The sequence below is a fragment of the Magallana gigas genome, chromosome 6 (genome assembly GCF_963853765.1).
Source record: "Magallana gigas chromosome 6, xbMagGiga1.1, whole genome shotgun sequence".
Taxonomy (NCBI): Eukaryota; Metazoa; Mollusca; class Bivalvia; order Ostreida; family Ostreidae; genus Magallana; species Magallana gigas.
In genome coordinates this window covers 52,890,814-52,906,144 of record NC_088858.1, presented here as the reverse complement: position 1 = coordinate 52,906,144, position 15,331 = coordinate 52,890,814, and the positions used below count along the sequence as shown (strand labels likewise).

The 15,331-nt window shown below is 34.4% G+C and overlaps 2 protein-coding genes across 3 annotated transcripts in view; one reads left to right on the top strand and one right to left on the bottom strand.

Moving 5' to 3' along the window:
* The window catches only part of LOC105347554 (focadhesin), a 125,061-nt gene extending 121,882 nt beyond the window's left edge, over positions 1–3,179 (top strand). Inside the window, exons 38-40 of the mRNA XM_034467150.2 lie at positions 2,332–2,559; positions 2,676–2,736; positions 2,843–3,179. Coding sequence (XP_034323041.2) covers positions 2,332–2,559; positions 2,676–2,736; positions 2,843–2,937 — 384 coding nt within the window. The 3' untranslated portion in view covers positions 2,938–3,179. The remainder of the gene's footprint in view (positions 1–2,331; positions 2,560–2,675; positions 2,737–2,842) is intronic.
* A 1,650-nt stretch (positions 3,180–4,829) lies between these two features.
* Positions 4,830–15,131, bottom strand: LOC105333652 (protein GOLM2). Of its 2 annotated transcripts, none has more exons than XM_020069465.3 (8): positions 14,666–15,131; positions 13,143–13,197; positions 12,695–12,755; positions 10,315–10,440; positions 9,872–10,086; positions 8,987–9,369; positions 8,178–8,231; positions 4,830–7,559 (listed from the first exon to the last, which is right to left on the bottom strand). In XM_020069465.3, the coding sequence occupies exons 1-8, from the start codon at positions 14,996–14,998 to the stop codon at positions 7,503–7,505; spliced, it is 1,284 nt and encodes a 427-aa protein (XP_019925024.3). In that variant the 5' UTR covers positions 14,999–15,131; the 3' UTR covers positions 4,830–7,502. The 2 variants fall into 2 exon arrangements, with proteins under 2 accessions (XP_019925024.3, XP_011435022.3); XM_011436720.4 differs by having other exon boundaries at positions 9,683–10,086; positions 14,666–15,130.
* Between the last annotated feature and the right edge of the window lie 200 nt (positions 15,132–15,331).

Below are 15,331 nucleotides of genomic sequence, written 5' to 3'. Positions count from 1 at the left end.
TTCGTGTCTCAATCACTAACAGTGACAAAAATCTCGCGGACATCAAATTTGTAAAACGGAAAGCTACAGAGATATATTTGAGATATCTCACCGGAAGTAAAATTTATTTGCTAATTTTAAATTATATAGATAACATATGTAAGATTATATATTGATATTTTCATTTTATGTAAAATGAATAAAATATGAAAAAAAACCAAATTTTTGAAGTGCTTCCGGTGACGACCGGAAGTTACACCGAACATTACAATATAGTGTAAACACACGCACATACATACTTCTATCATCCCACAAAGTTTAATTGATCAAGTCGTCACCGTTTTTGAGATCTCTAGGAATCAAGGTTTTTTGTCTCGGGACAGGAAACGGACAAACGGAAGTGTTCGATGAAAATGAAAGTAAGTATTTCTTAACCATTACACAACAGGACTTAATTGGCTATCAATTTGTCTTACATTGTCAAACAAAAACAGTTAAACTCTTTACCAACTTGAATTGTTTGAACTCTTCCGGTGTGGACCGGAAGTGACGGTTCACAAAATGAGAGTGCTTAAACACATCTTCTATCAAATGTCTATCATCCATGTAAGTTTCGTGTCTTGGTCACTTACAGTTTATCAGATTTCGCTGTCATAATATTTGTTTTAAAAAGACTACGTGAGATATTTGAGATATCTCACCGGAAGTAATTTTTTTGTGTTTATTAATCATCGGATAGAGGACATATGAAAGCGTTTATACTTATATTTCAATTCTATGTTAAACAAATAAAATGCGTAAAAACATAATTTTTGAAGTGCTTCCGGTGACGACCGGAAGTTACGCCGAACAAAACAAAATAATGTAAACACATGTACATACATAGGTCTATCATCCCACAAAGTTTGATTGTTCAAGTCGTCACCGTTTTTGAGATCTCTAAGAATCAAGGTTTTTTGTCTCGGGACAGGAAACGGACAAACGGAAGTGTTCGATGAAAATGAAAGTTAGTGTTTGTTAACCATTACACAACAGAACTTTATTGACTATAAATTTGTTTTACTTTGTCAAACAAAAACAGTAAATCTCTTAAACAACTTGGATTGTTTGAACTCCTCCGGTGTGGACCGGAAGTGATGGTTCACAAAATAAAAACGGTTAAACACATCTTCTATCAAATGTCTATCATCTATGTAAGTTTCGTGTCTTGGTCACTTACATTTCATGAGATTTCGCTGTCATAATATTTGTTTTAAAAAGACTACCTGAGATATTTGAGATATCTCACCGGAAGTAATTTTTTTTTTGTTTATTAATCATTGGATACATGACATATAAAGCGTTTATACTTATATTTCAATTCTATGTTAAACAAATAAAATGCGTAAAAACATGATTTTTGAAGTGCTTCCGGTGAAGACCGGAAGTTACAACGAACAAAACAAAATAGTTTAAACACATCTACAGCAATAGGTCTATCATCCCTCAAAGTTTGGAGGTTTAAGTCTTTATGGTTTCTGAGATCTCATTGTCCATAGCTTTTTGTCGCGGGACAGGAAACGGACGACAGGAAGTGAATTTTGACAAAATGAAAAAAACGCCTAGAGATATTATCATTTTCTATCAGTCCTGAAAATTTCAAGAAAATCTATCCATCCATCTCTGAGAAATCTTGTGGACAAAAAAGGGGAAAAAAAAAATAATAATAATAAAAAACATTACAATCACTATAAGGTCTTCCGTTGGAAACGGAAGACCTTAAAAACATTACAATCACTAGAAGGTCTTCCGTTGTAACGGAAGACCTTAATGATCTGGATTCCAATACCTCTGAACCAGCTTTACAATGTTTCCTTATACTGTTTATACGGTAAATTTTGCGATGATCTTATTTTCGTTTACTTCGCAATCACTTTTACATCACAAACTATTGAATATGCAGAAATTATATCCTTTATTATTATTTTCTATAAGAAACTTTTCAAATCCCAATGATGGATTGACGCAAATTAAAAATGTTACACATATCCCCATTTTTGAATTTTTTTGTGAAACACAAAAAAAACACCTGGATTGACGGTATCCATTAAGTATTGCTTCATTTATCCAGTTGATTCCTTTAACTAGGAGTCTAGACATTGATGGGGACAAAGAAATTTGTAAATTAACTACGGTTCCACTCTCATGTAATTTTTTTTTAATATTAATAAAACAGGGTCATCATGCACTTACTAATTTATAATTATAAAGTATTTGAAGAAACAGATCTTGTCTTGAATGGTAGCAGGTAAGACATACCTGGCACCTGCCAATCATTATATCCACTATGGCTTGCTGTATTTGTGTTGACAGGTTGTGGAGTTTGCAATCAAATTGGCAGCTGCAGCCATCAGTATATGGACCTCGTCCTCATCTGGTCTTGTGTACAATGTTAACCCTAACTACCTTATGAATACCTGTCCTTCTTTCCCTGAGGGTCATGACCTGACTTTGAGCAGGTGCCCTGGGCGTCCACTAGATTTCTTCCCATCCTACGTTTCTGGGTTAGAAGGAGAGCCATGGAGTCAAATTTCACCCAAGGTAAGATCTTAGTAGTTATTGATAGGGGATTCTCTCATGTCATGTGAAACCAAGGGATCAACAAGGTTATAAAAGAGTAAAGCAGCTCCATTGCATAGAGTGATTTTTACTTGTAGGTAATGGACTGGCTGGCTGTGATGCACAGAAAACATCCAGAATTATCCCCACCTCTCTCAGGTAAAGCAACTGATGTCCTTTTTATAAACCATCAATTGCAAACCATCCACATTCAAAATGGTGAATCGTTTTTTGGTATTCGAAGTTTGACATTTTCTTTCCTCAGCTGCTGAGATTGGTTTGAAGCACACCTCGGACTTCAGACGAGCGGCAACATGGACAGATATTCTACAGAGGTACGAGGCAGTCGCCTTGGCCTGATCAGCTTATAACAAGTTCTGTATGGACAGAGTTGTAATCATGACAACTTACAGGGACAGGGTGTCCTTGTTAACCCATACACTGATGTACTCTATACAGAAGACAGTTACTAAACATTTGAATGATATGAACCTAATATTCTCTGTCCACAAATTTAATGGACGATAAAGAAATGGAGGATTGAATGAACTATGTTGGGAATTAAAATTTTGAATATATTAAAATTGAGCATAGTTGGAAAAGTTCCTTATTTTTATTTTGATATTTGCACTAGCTGTTAAAAAATAATACATTTAGAATTAAAAACTTCTTGTACATGCAAGTTAATGTCATTAATGTGACAAACACAATGTTAAACTGAAGATAAGAGCAAAGTTTGACATAATTCAGACAGTTTCTTATTCAAATGGGTCAGGCATGCAAGTTTAAACTGACAATGCCATGTATTTTATAAGGATGGATGAGCCTCAGGTATATATAATGTTTCCAACACTTTAGTTGGAAATTAGGGATTTATTCATTATGTACCTGTTTGATCTGTATAACTTTTGAACCTATGGTAAGGACAAGTTTTTGTTTTACAATTCATTGAGGACACACACAAAATTGTCAACTGATTGAAAATGAAACTCGAGATCTCCATCACAACAACTCAAAGAAAGACCACTCTATCTGACAATTTGTACTGAAAAATAATGGTATCAGCTGTTCTTTGAACAGCTAGGAAGAACTACATGTATAACGTTAATACTTTGAGTAAACCATTACTCTGCATTATACAAGCTCAACTTACTAAGACCAACAGATTTTTGTTCTTTACAAAAACATCACTACCAAACCATGAAACGACTAAATATGATAAGGGCCTAAAATAGCTCCCTAAAATTGCAACATCTTCATTTTACTGTAATTCTTGATTTTCTTTGTACAGAATCGAAATACATGACTGATGCTTTTTCAAAATAATAGTTTTGATCCAAATGCCCACAATTTAGAGGTATGACATCATAAAGTCCACTTTTCCCAAAAAATTTATGTTTTTTGCATAAAAACCTGTTTTCAAACTTAGTACAGTTTTTTATTCAAAAAAGCATTGAGTGCATGCTTGAACAAGCAAAATATTTTCATGATAGATGTACGGTACATCGAATACAATGTAATACCAGTATTGGTGAACAATTTTTCCCTTGTTCAAAAGGTAAGGAAAAATGTCAATTTTGACTGATTAGTATCACTTCTGATGTCAATTACTGCCAGTGAAAAATTTTGAAAAAATCATATATCTTTTTTTTTAATGATTTTTTTCTGTCTCTTTTATCACTTGGATGCAGGTTGATTAATAGTACAATAGTTCATATAGCTGTGTTCATATGAAACCAAGTAAAAAGTCAGACAACGCGTTCCTCAATTTTATATAACTTTTCCAAGGAATTTGTTATTTAATACTTCTTTGACAAGATTTTTTGCAAACAATTAGGGTACCTTACCAGGCATTTTTACAAGATACTAGATTATGCAATTTCCTATATTATCTTATTGAAAATACATGAACACTTAAATTGCTGATATTAAAATATTTTGCATATATATAATTTTATACACATTTTTTGTAAATTTTATTCATTTTAAAAATGTTAATGCAATATTTTATTTGCTATATCATTAGGTTGATGAAAATTTGAAAAATAATTATTCAATTGTAAAAGAGCTAAGAAAGGGGCAAAATCAAATAATTTTTGAAATATAATTTTTGAAACCAGTTTCGGTGAAAATCCAGATAATTTTTAATGGAACTCTTTTTTCTGCCTCTTTTATCCCTAGGATGCAGCTTGATAGTACATGTTTACATCTAACCAGAATGCAATGAATAAACAAGACACATTCAACAAAGGTCTATTAATAAATTGGTTTATTCAAATATTCAAAAACCGTGATACAGTTGCATGTCTTGAAAGAAAGAACTATAAAAAAGTCTTCTATTCAAAATAGATAATAAATAAAAAAAAAAGCCAGGTAATGTCTGTGTTGTGTTCAGCTTAAACAAAAGTATGTACAGGTTACAGAGAGATTTACACCACAACAAATACAGTCCCCATAGATGATTTAATTTGTAATATTGTTGTTGTTGAAAAAAGCTACTGGGTACTTACATGTATTTAGATTATAGACACATACATGGACACCATTTCTGATCATAAAAAAATATAGATACATGTATATTTGTTCAATGAATGGCCTAAAGTTGGACGACCTCACAACAACAAATGCATATCATGTATCACAGAGGATGTAATGATAGAAAACCCCTAACCGTACGTTAAACAATTGGATTATCACAGTACTGCAGGAATAAAACAACAATTACTACAATGTATAGTGTACATGTAGCCCTGCATTGATAATCCTTGTCAGCAACTAAACATTGAAAAAGTGCAAACACTTGTAAGAACTTCATAGAAAAAAATTAACAAGACGTAACTGTGCTTCTAATAATAAATGTATTTAAATGCAATAGAAAATATGGATTTCATAAAGCCACATAACAAATGTCCTGTAATAGATCATCTAAATGTGTACAGTACAATGAACACTCCCCTCAAACACCAAATACATGTATGTACAGTGCAATGAATACTCCCTCTGAAGATCATCAAAAATGAATACTCCCTCTGAAGATAATTCAAAATGAATACTCCCTCTGATTATCATACAAATTTGAATTGTACAATGAATACTCCCTCTAAAGACCATTAAAATGTATAAAACAAAGACAAAAGCAAACTCCAAATGGATATAATTTTTATATAACAAACATATTACTTTCACAAACGCATAAGTAAAATAATTATTGGATTTTTGTAACACAAAACATGACAATGTTGTATACATATGTAATGTAGGCCATCGTTTGCCTTGGTCCCCGTTAATACTGTAGATTCCTTTAATATTAATGCCAGTTCAAATTTCTGAGAAACTGGCATTTGGTATTTAATTAAAAGCACAGCAGTTTTATCATAATTTCATATTAATTCATATATATCTGTCACAAAATTGGTGAGATTTCAAAATCCGCAACAGGTGCTTCTTCCTATCTCGTATGGATATAACTCCTGGCATTAAGAGGAATCTACAGTAATAGACTAAAATCGAACATGACACCTATAAATAGATAAACTCGACACCTAGAAATAGATCCTTCATGTACAACAGTACAACACAAGTACGGTACCAAACAAATATTATGCTTGAAGCATCCTCATCACACATGGAATAGGGAGAAAAAAGGAAAATACCTGAATAAATGACAATGGAATGTAACAAAAAGGAAATGGAAACTTATAATAAAATAAAAGGGCGAAGAAATGATTATGGAAGGTTCATTCAGTACTTTCACAGCACACATTATTGTAAGTTCCAGGAAGTGCTGGCTCCACCGTCACCAAAGTTTTCAAATCCCTCAACTCATTCCTCAACTCAAATTCTGTAAAGGAAAGTGCATAAACTTGAGGTCAAACCTCAGATTTGAGGCTGAGTATTGACTTGAGGAAAATTAGTGACGACGGAGCCTGGTACTATTGGGGTACGTGATATAAATTGACAATAGCTTGGTACATGTGCCAAGAAAACAGAACAGGTATTTGTACAATTTTTTTTTCTATCACATCCTCTGAATTTGAGGACATTTAATCATACATAATCTCATAAAAAAGACAGTCACTTACTTTGCATGCAATATGATTTGTAAAAAAAAATATATAAATACTATTTCATGTAAGTAGATGACAAAAAAAGTTGACGCCATTCTTTAGAATGATGGATATGATAAAATAATGAGATCTCTGAGGTGATGATGTAAAAGGAGGCATGAAAGTTATAACCACACATCAGTGACATTGCAAACTCCACATTAGCCCCGCTGACTGAACACAAGGGGGAATGTACCTTCATTATAAGTATGCTAGTGGCTAAAAATGTTAAATCCCCAGGTTAATTGATCTAGAAAAATAAGTATATGACCTGTGTAACATCTTCAGACAAACTCATTGGCAATATCTATGAGCAGGAGAAATTTGGATCTGAGATTTTGTGATGTGAACATACAGACAAACTTTGTTATCTCAAACTAGATGGGACTGTTATAAAAACTTCGAGATATCCAGGATAAAATACTTTAAAAAATAAGTAGTTTGGACTCAAAAATTAAATATCAGTGTTCGGGATATCAAAATTCTACTGTAACTGGCTTTTTTTCGCCTCATAAAAATGGTCATGATTTTAGAAGATCTGCCAATCTCAGAGCATGCCTTTTTAGAATTTACATATACCAAGTTTTATTAAAGTAACCTTAACATCCCCACCCCTTCCTAAAATTTAGTCAAGTATAAAAATTACCAGCGCCTAACCCCCTCCCCCTCCTCCATCTCGATATTCAAGTACATCTTAATTAATTTATATACATGTACAAATACATTTACATGCATATCCATGTCCCATTGTTGATACTGATGATCCACTGAGCAGATTTGTTGTGACCTTCTTTACTCTTTTCTTTTTTCCTCTATAATTTAATTCCCGTTTTCCTGAAGACTATCAATCTTATTTTCCAATTTCCTGTGTTTAATCTGAAAAAAAAATTTAAATAAGAAATGATATAAAAAAAATTAGAAAAGCATACAATATTAATAAAGGTACTTGAAAAGCCATTGTCACTTGTGTATCATGAACCAATTACCATAAAAAAGAAAGAAAATGAAAACCAAGTTTCCCATTATAAGATGTATTTATATGGTAGAATAATGAAACTGGGTATTTAAACAGTATTATTTGCCCATTACAAAGTACATACAAACTGACACACACTCACATAAGGAAACACTACATGTATCCCCATGATCACACATGGTTTTCTAATTAAACCATCCATAAAATAAACAATCTTGGGTAATGTTTATTCAAACAGTTTAGGTGTTGAATGTTTGTATCTTCTCCCCATGATTACATATAAAGACACAATCATCTTTTTGCAATCTTGAAATTCAAATAACCTTGTATTATTACAAAACTGAGACAGTCAGAAATCATACTCATTTACCGTTATAAATAAATTTCAGTCCCAGTCATGGGGAGAAATGCCCAAAATTCGAAAGGGAATTCAAGAACTATTTTGCCTTAGTTGCGTAATTCTTGGGTCCCTTTTACCCAATTCCTAGCCAGTGACTAGTAATTGTGACTTAATTTACCTCTAACTTCTGAGCTGGATCATCTTCTTCATCTTGGTAATCAGCGTCGGGATCCTGAAACAACAGAGCTAAAGGTCATATACAGAGGTCCACATCAAAATTACCTGTAAAATAATCTACAGGGTATAAATCTTTTTATTAAATAGACAAATAAGAAAAATGCCATGCACTAAGAGACACATGCAGCTTGAGAAACCCAACTACCACTTACATAACGCTATATACCATTCAACCAGCTGTTAATGAAGTGTAAACTTTTTGACTGGGAGAGTGTGAGATCTGAAACATTTGCTTTCTTTGCCTCATAGAGTAAAATATGGTGTGAAAATCTGTAGATCCCTTTGTATGTTTTAAACCAGACTATGGGAGATATTTAAGGGAAATTTGCTAGTACTCTGCATTGTGTAGGCTTGTTTCTAGGGGTGGTGAACATGATTTGTTACTACTTGGTCCAGTACTCCCCCACCCCACCCCACCCCTCCCTTCATTCTTGTTAACATGGGGAATGGGTGTGTTTCAGCACTTGTTTGTTAATTTTTTGCACCCCCATGTTTTTGAGATGAATGTTTTGAGAAATATTTTGTTATTACATGTAGATGTTCTACAGTTCTATAACTACATACATGTATTGGGGGCAGGAACCTCCATATTACTGCTTATGGTGGGTTGGTGTATAAGGGTGGTTTGAATGGCTCATTTTCCTGGTTATTTTTGAGGTGTGTTTTGTGTACAGGAGTCTCTTAATTGTTAGTACCTATATACATACATGTTTTTTTGGGAATAATTGTGTTTTGTTTAGCACTCTATACCTCCATGGGTTTTTCCTGGCCTTTGACTTCTTTTTTGGGGCTGTCTAGCTGTCCTTTAGGGTCTTTCTCATCGACATACTGATCGTCATCTTCGACATCGTCATACTTATTCCCTGTCCCTACATTCTTCCTTTTCTTGGCTTCTTCCTGTTTCCCTGTTTCCTGTTTCCCAATACTTTCATTCCTTTTATTCTCATCCATTTCCACCACACTTCTTCCAGCATTCATTAATCTAATTTTTGCAGATGGAAGAACATTTTTCACGCCTGCCTCAGCTAAAGCATCTTTAGGTTTAAAGTCTACATTCTGTGATTTGTTCTTTGAGGAATACATTATTACACCCGATAGATTCTTATTCCCTTCCACCTGATTGGAGACATCAACTAACAAAAACAAAAACCATCACCCTTTAATAAAGCAATCATCATTTCACCAAGTAAGCATAAAATTCGAAAGCAAATGAAATACTGTGCATTTCTTCCGCAGAATGATGTTAAAATGATAAAATGCATGCAGATGAATAATATTATTGAATGATGGCAACAAATTTCTACATTATTAGTAAATCCACCCCCTCCACACCCCTTAATTTTACATCAGATATCTGGTTTGGGATATACGTACTTATGGCTCTTTAGAATGAATTCTATTTAAATAACTACCCTTTTCCTCAGCAAGGCTGGTATATACTTATACCTTTTGGTGTTTTCTGATCCTTTGGACTCTGAGTGGAACCGTTTATGTTTGAACCTTTGCCTAGATTCTGCCTGACCCCACCCTGATCAACTTGGGACCCAAGAGGTTTACCACCGCCGCCTAACTTAACATCCATAATAGACCCTGTGGCCAATCTCTCTGGCTTCTTGGTGCTAGTCTGAGGGCTACCTGGCTGTACAGTGCCAGATCCGGCGCTCAATCCAACAGCTGGTTTCTGGAGGCTCTGCTGGGACCCCGGCCCCTGTTGTTGTTGTTGTTGTTGTACAGGGCCAGATCCCATGCTCGGTCCTTGTTGTTGTTGATCTTTTTGTTGTTGTTGTGATTGCTGTTGTTGTTTTTGTTGGCCACCTTGAGAGAGACCAGTCTGGTTCAGACTACCTTCCCTACAAAGAAATCAAAAGCTCTCAGAACAACTCAAACTGTCATAAAACCACCAATATTTACAGCTTATTGAAATATTATATGTTTTATGATTCAACTCATGAAAAATAACAATCAGCTGAATATTAGAGGTATGCAAAACTTACATATTTGAACGTGTATAAGCATTGCACAATGAAGTGATAATTCTATACAGTGTCCATACCGTTGAACAAAGTTGTATAACTTACTTGGCCCCAATCTTGTCCTTGAAGTCCAGAATGTCGACCCCATTCTGACTGAGTCCTAGCAGGGCCTGGTGGTAGTTTAACTTCTCCATCAGAGCAAACAGCTCTCTCGTCTTCTCTTTACATATACTGAGGGAAATATGTCATTCATTTAGTCATAAATTTTACTCCTTTAACACTTGTCAAGGATGGATCATATACAATAAGTTTTGGTTAGCAATATAAAGTATGCTACATTGTAACAAGAGAAAAGCTGTCAATGTGACAGCAAACCGGGTTTTCTTTTATGTGAACTGTATCCATAATCCTATCAACACGTATCCAGTGAAATGGAGTACCCTATATGCAACATTTTGCCAAAAAATGACTAAGTTCAAAAGCTGGTATTTTTTTCATAAATTATCAGAAATCAAAATCCTAGCAATATGCACACCTCTGATATATGAACAATTGATCTGCAAAAGAACAACTTCCTATCTTAAAAACTGTAGGAGGAGTTATCCGTACAATGAGGGTACCCTATATACAATGTTTTGCCAAAAAATGACTAAGTTCAAAAGCTGGTATTTTTTTCATAAATTATCAGAAATCAAAATCCTAGCAATATGCACACCTCTGATATATGAACAATTGATCTGCAAAAGAACAACTTCCTATCTTAAAAACTGTAGGAGGAGTTATCCGTACAATGAGGGTACCCTATATGCAATGTTTTGCCAAAAAATGACTAAGTTCAAAAGCTGGTATTTTTTTCATAAATTATCAGAAATCAAAATCCTAGCAATATGCACACCTCTGATATATGTACAATTGATCTGCAAAAGAACAACTTCCTATCTTGAGAACTGTAGGAGGAGTTATCCGTACAATGAGGGTACCCTATATGCAATGTTTTGCCAAAAAACGACTAAGTTCAAAAGCTGGTATTTTTTTCATAAATTATCAGAAATCAAAATCCTAGCAATATGCACACCTCTGATATATGAACAATTGATCTGCAAAAGAACAACTTCCTATCTTAAAAACTGTAGGAGGAGTTATCCGTACAATGAGGGTACCCTATATGCAATGTTTTGCCAAAAAATGACTAAGTTCAAAAGCTGGTATTTTTTTCATAAATTATCAGAAATCAAAATCCTAGCAATATGCACACCTCTGATATATGTACAATTGATCTGCAAAAGAACAACTTCCTATCTTGAGAACTGTAGGAGGAGTTATCCGTACAATGAGGGTACCCTATATGCAATATTTTGCCAAAAAATGACTAAGTTCAAAAGCTGGTATTTTTTTCATAAATTATCAGAAATCAAAATCCTAGCAATATGCACACCTCTGATATATGTACAATTGATCTGCAAAAGAACAACTTCCTATCTTAAAAACTGTAGGAGGAGTTATCCGTACAATGAGGGTACCCTATATGCAAAATTTTGCCAAAAAATGACTAAGTTCAAAAGCTGGTATTTTTTCGATAAATTATCGGAAATCAAAATCCTTGCAATATGCACACCTCTGATATATGTACAATTGATCTGCAAAAGAACAACTTCCTATCTTGAAAACTGTAGGAGGAGTTATCCGTACAATGAGGGTACCCTTTTGGCAGCCGCCCGCCCGCCCACCCGCCCGCCATTTTCACCATTTTAATAACCGGATTTTTCCGTTGGAAAACCCGGTTAAAAACTAAAAGATTCAAGTGATGAGGAAGATGAAGTTTATACTCATACTCATGCTTATATACTTCATCAAAATGAGATAGTGTTATAGAAAAATGTACAATAATTGCTAGGCTCTTTTAGCCAATGTAATGAATAATGGTTCCAAAGGTTGTTATAGCAAAGGGGTGACAATGGGGATAAGCTCCCATTGTTTATAATCTGCTCCTCACTGTATGCCCCTGTTATAGCCTCTGTCAACCAATTCCAACCCCTAGCCTGCTCGTGTGGCTTATAACAAGCCCAGCGGAACTGCTATGATTGATACGAGATTGGCCTCGGGCCATGCCATTATCTACAGAGGTGATGAAGAGCTGCGTGAGGGCAGAGTTGCCATAATGATCACTAATAGCCAGAACGCAGTGAAATCACTCATGGAATCATATTAATATAAAAAAAGGAGTAATTGTTTTATATGATAAAGTATTGTAACTTATCAAAACTTATTAAACTGGGCCTGACAGCAAGAGAGTTGTACCTCGCTTTCATTATATAATATGCTCAAGTAATAGCCCCCAAAAAATAAATGACATTTCATTGGACAACAAGAATGGCAATAACAAATCAAGACAGTCTTGAACTTCACATTAGCTATTTCTACATGTAAATCATCCTCATCTCTAACAAACTATCATGTATTATTTCTAATTGCTTTTTTTACTTACTTATCACAATTTGGGCTATTTTCTTCCTTCTTGACCTCAGACTCATACTTTCCCAACTTTTCTGAAAAACGGAAGAAATATAACATATCAAACATTTTAACTCACCATGATATTTAACGCAATACAATTTGTACATCTTTATCTCGTACTTAATATGGTAAAAACTACCTGTATGGCATATACATGAATGGTAACCCTTCTGACAAATCTCTCAAATATTTAAACACTACGGTTTATAACTATATTAGAGTCAAGGTCAGCTTAATTCGTAAACAAAACTTTTATTACTATTTGACAATGTAGAATTAATTTACAGAATTCAAATGGTATGCAAGATAAACAAGTCTTGTGTCATGTAAGAATTGTGTAGCATATTATCCTTCTTGTTAATAAGGACAAATGGTCAGTTCACTTTTTCCTCTAAATCTGACGTAAGATAAGCTCTTACCTTTATATGTGGCCAATTCCTGCTGTAAACCATTCAAATTATCTTCATTCTGTGTCTGAAAAAGATTCACAATGACCTCAGTGGATTTATGGCTTTATCAATTCTGCAAACACTCAGACAACTACTGCGTAATCGCAATTAATGCAGTTGTCTTGACACTCTTTTAATTAGAGGTGTGGGACACCTGTTTCGTGAATTCAGCATAATTCTAATATGTAAACGGTGTGACCGTTGGACCGAACGCAGATTTAACACAGTGCAGTTTGATTTTTGTAGAACAAATTTATTTAAAACACACACAGTAGGATCCGCCTGCTTGTCTACTCAAATCATTAGCCAAAGTTTAACTTAACATTGCATGCTCAGTCTAGATCACGACATCAGATTTCAGACATAAAACGTAAATATAAGTTTTGTCTTCGGAAATAGCAGATGAGAATTATGTTATTCCGAATTTATTTTTATCTCTTCTTACATTGTTTATCAATTTAATTCATATAAATGCCGCGGTAATAAAACTTAATAATACTTTATTCAGTATCTAAAAGATCAGTTCCTTGATGTTAATGTTTTTGTTTTCCATCTGATAATTCTACTTCATTAAAAAGTTAAGCTTAAAAATGATGTCCACATTGTGAGTCATATCTTTACAGCAGTCATATTAATATTACCCTATTTGGAACTGGCTAAACCACAGTCTATCTAAATTTGTTGCAGGTCTGTAGCTCCCGATCCGAAAAAATTTGGATGGATGATCTGTATAGTTCCTTATAAGACATAATGATTGTGTTAAATTGCAATTAACGGCGCACAAAAACTAGCACTAGTTTTGGACTGATATACCTTATTTTCATATTTTCTGTGGAAACTTAAGTATCATTTAATTTTTATAGATAATGTACCGAATGTTGTTGCTTTCTTTGCTTCAGATTTTCTCTAAATTCTCTTAAACATGCTAAACAACCTTGAAAAATTAAGTATGTTTAATTTAAGTGCAGATACTGGGTTGTCATTATTACATGTGAACAAACTACGCTACCAGTACATGTACTTCATGCACTTTACAGGACTGGCGATGGTGTTTAAAAGACTAGAAGAGCCAAGTAAAGTGAAGATATCTGTAGCAAAATGTACAAAGTATTTTTCAGAATCAAATATTTGTAGTTTTTGTACAGAATTAGTTTGAAAATAAGATTAATCAGTCTAAAACTACAATCTAATTAAAATCAGATCCTCGATCTGCTTCTTGTATTTCTACTGTCACTACACATGAAACGACAATAGTATAACAAGGAGCGGATCGAGGATCTGATTTAAATCAGATTGTCCAAAACTAGTACAAATTGTTGTGCATTATAAATTGCAACTTTCTATCATGCAAAGAACTGCAGCTCCCAGCTCAAACCGTCATCCATCCAATTTTCTTTCAGACCAGGAGCAACATCTACAGACTAACTAAATACCTACAACACCCCTATGTTTCCTAGATGGGTCATTTCTGGGGGCCTATTTGCACCACTCACCAGCTTATTTGTGCATGCGTCTTTCGCAGACCCCAACTCTTTCAGTTCAATCTTCAAGCTTTTCACTTCTTGGTCTTTAGAGTTTACATTTTTCTCTATGTCCCTTATCCTTAGCATTGCGTTGTCGCTCTTCCGCTCGTAGTTGTTCTTCTTCGATGCTAAGATTCGTATCTGGTCTTGCAGGTCGGCTACTTCTGCAGAGAGAGATGCGTTGTTCGAAGACATGTTCCAGTAGTTCGCGCCCAGGATAACCAGCGCTACCACTAGACCAGTGATAAGGAATGGTGGAGAGCGAGACTGCGGTCTCATGTTTCCTCTACCATTAGCAGACATGATGTGTGATGTGTCTGTCTGTAGTCTATACACAGTCGATGTTGTTCTTGTTGCGACGTGTAGCGGAAGTAACCACCTGTGAAGTCTGTGCGTACCCGGATTGATCGCAAGCAAGAGTGCACACAATATGGTTAACTTGAACGTAAAGTTATTCGTAGTAATCTTCTTATTTCAATAAAGGATGAAAAATTCTTATTGTTTCGAACTTTTCTGTCGTTTTGACCTTTAAGAATATGGGAACCTGGTCATTGCAAATTCTCTTATGGCTTATATATATATTTTTTTTTTATTGAACACTTGCTTTGGGCAGAAGGAAAAACGTTTTTTATGAAA

Coding starts and splice junctions, on each gene's coding strand:
- LOC105333652 (XM_011436720.4), bottom strand. CDS start 14,998: ATGTCTGCTAATGGTAGAGGAAACATGAGACCGCAGTCTCGCTCTCCA. Junction 12,756..13,142: donor GGAATTGGCCACATATAAAG/GTAAGAGCTTAT, acceptor TCCGTTTTTCAG/AAAAGTTGGGAAAGTATGAG. Junction 10,087..10,314: donor AAGGACAAGATTGGGGCCAA/GTAAGTTATACA, acceptor ATTTCTTTGTAG/GGAAGGTAGTCTGAACCAGA.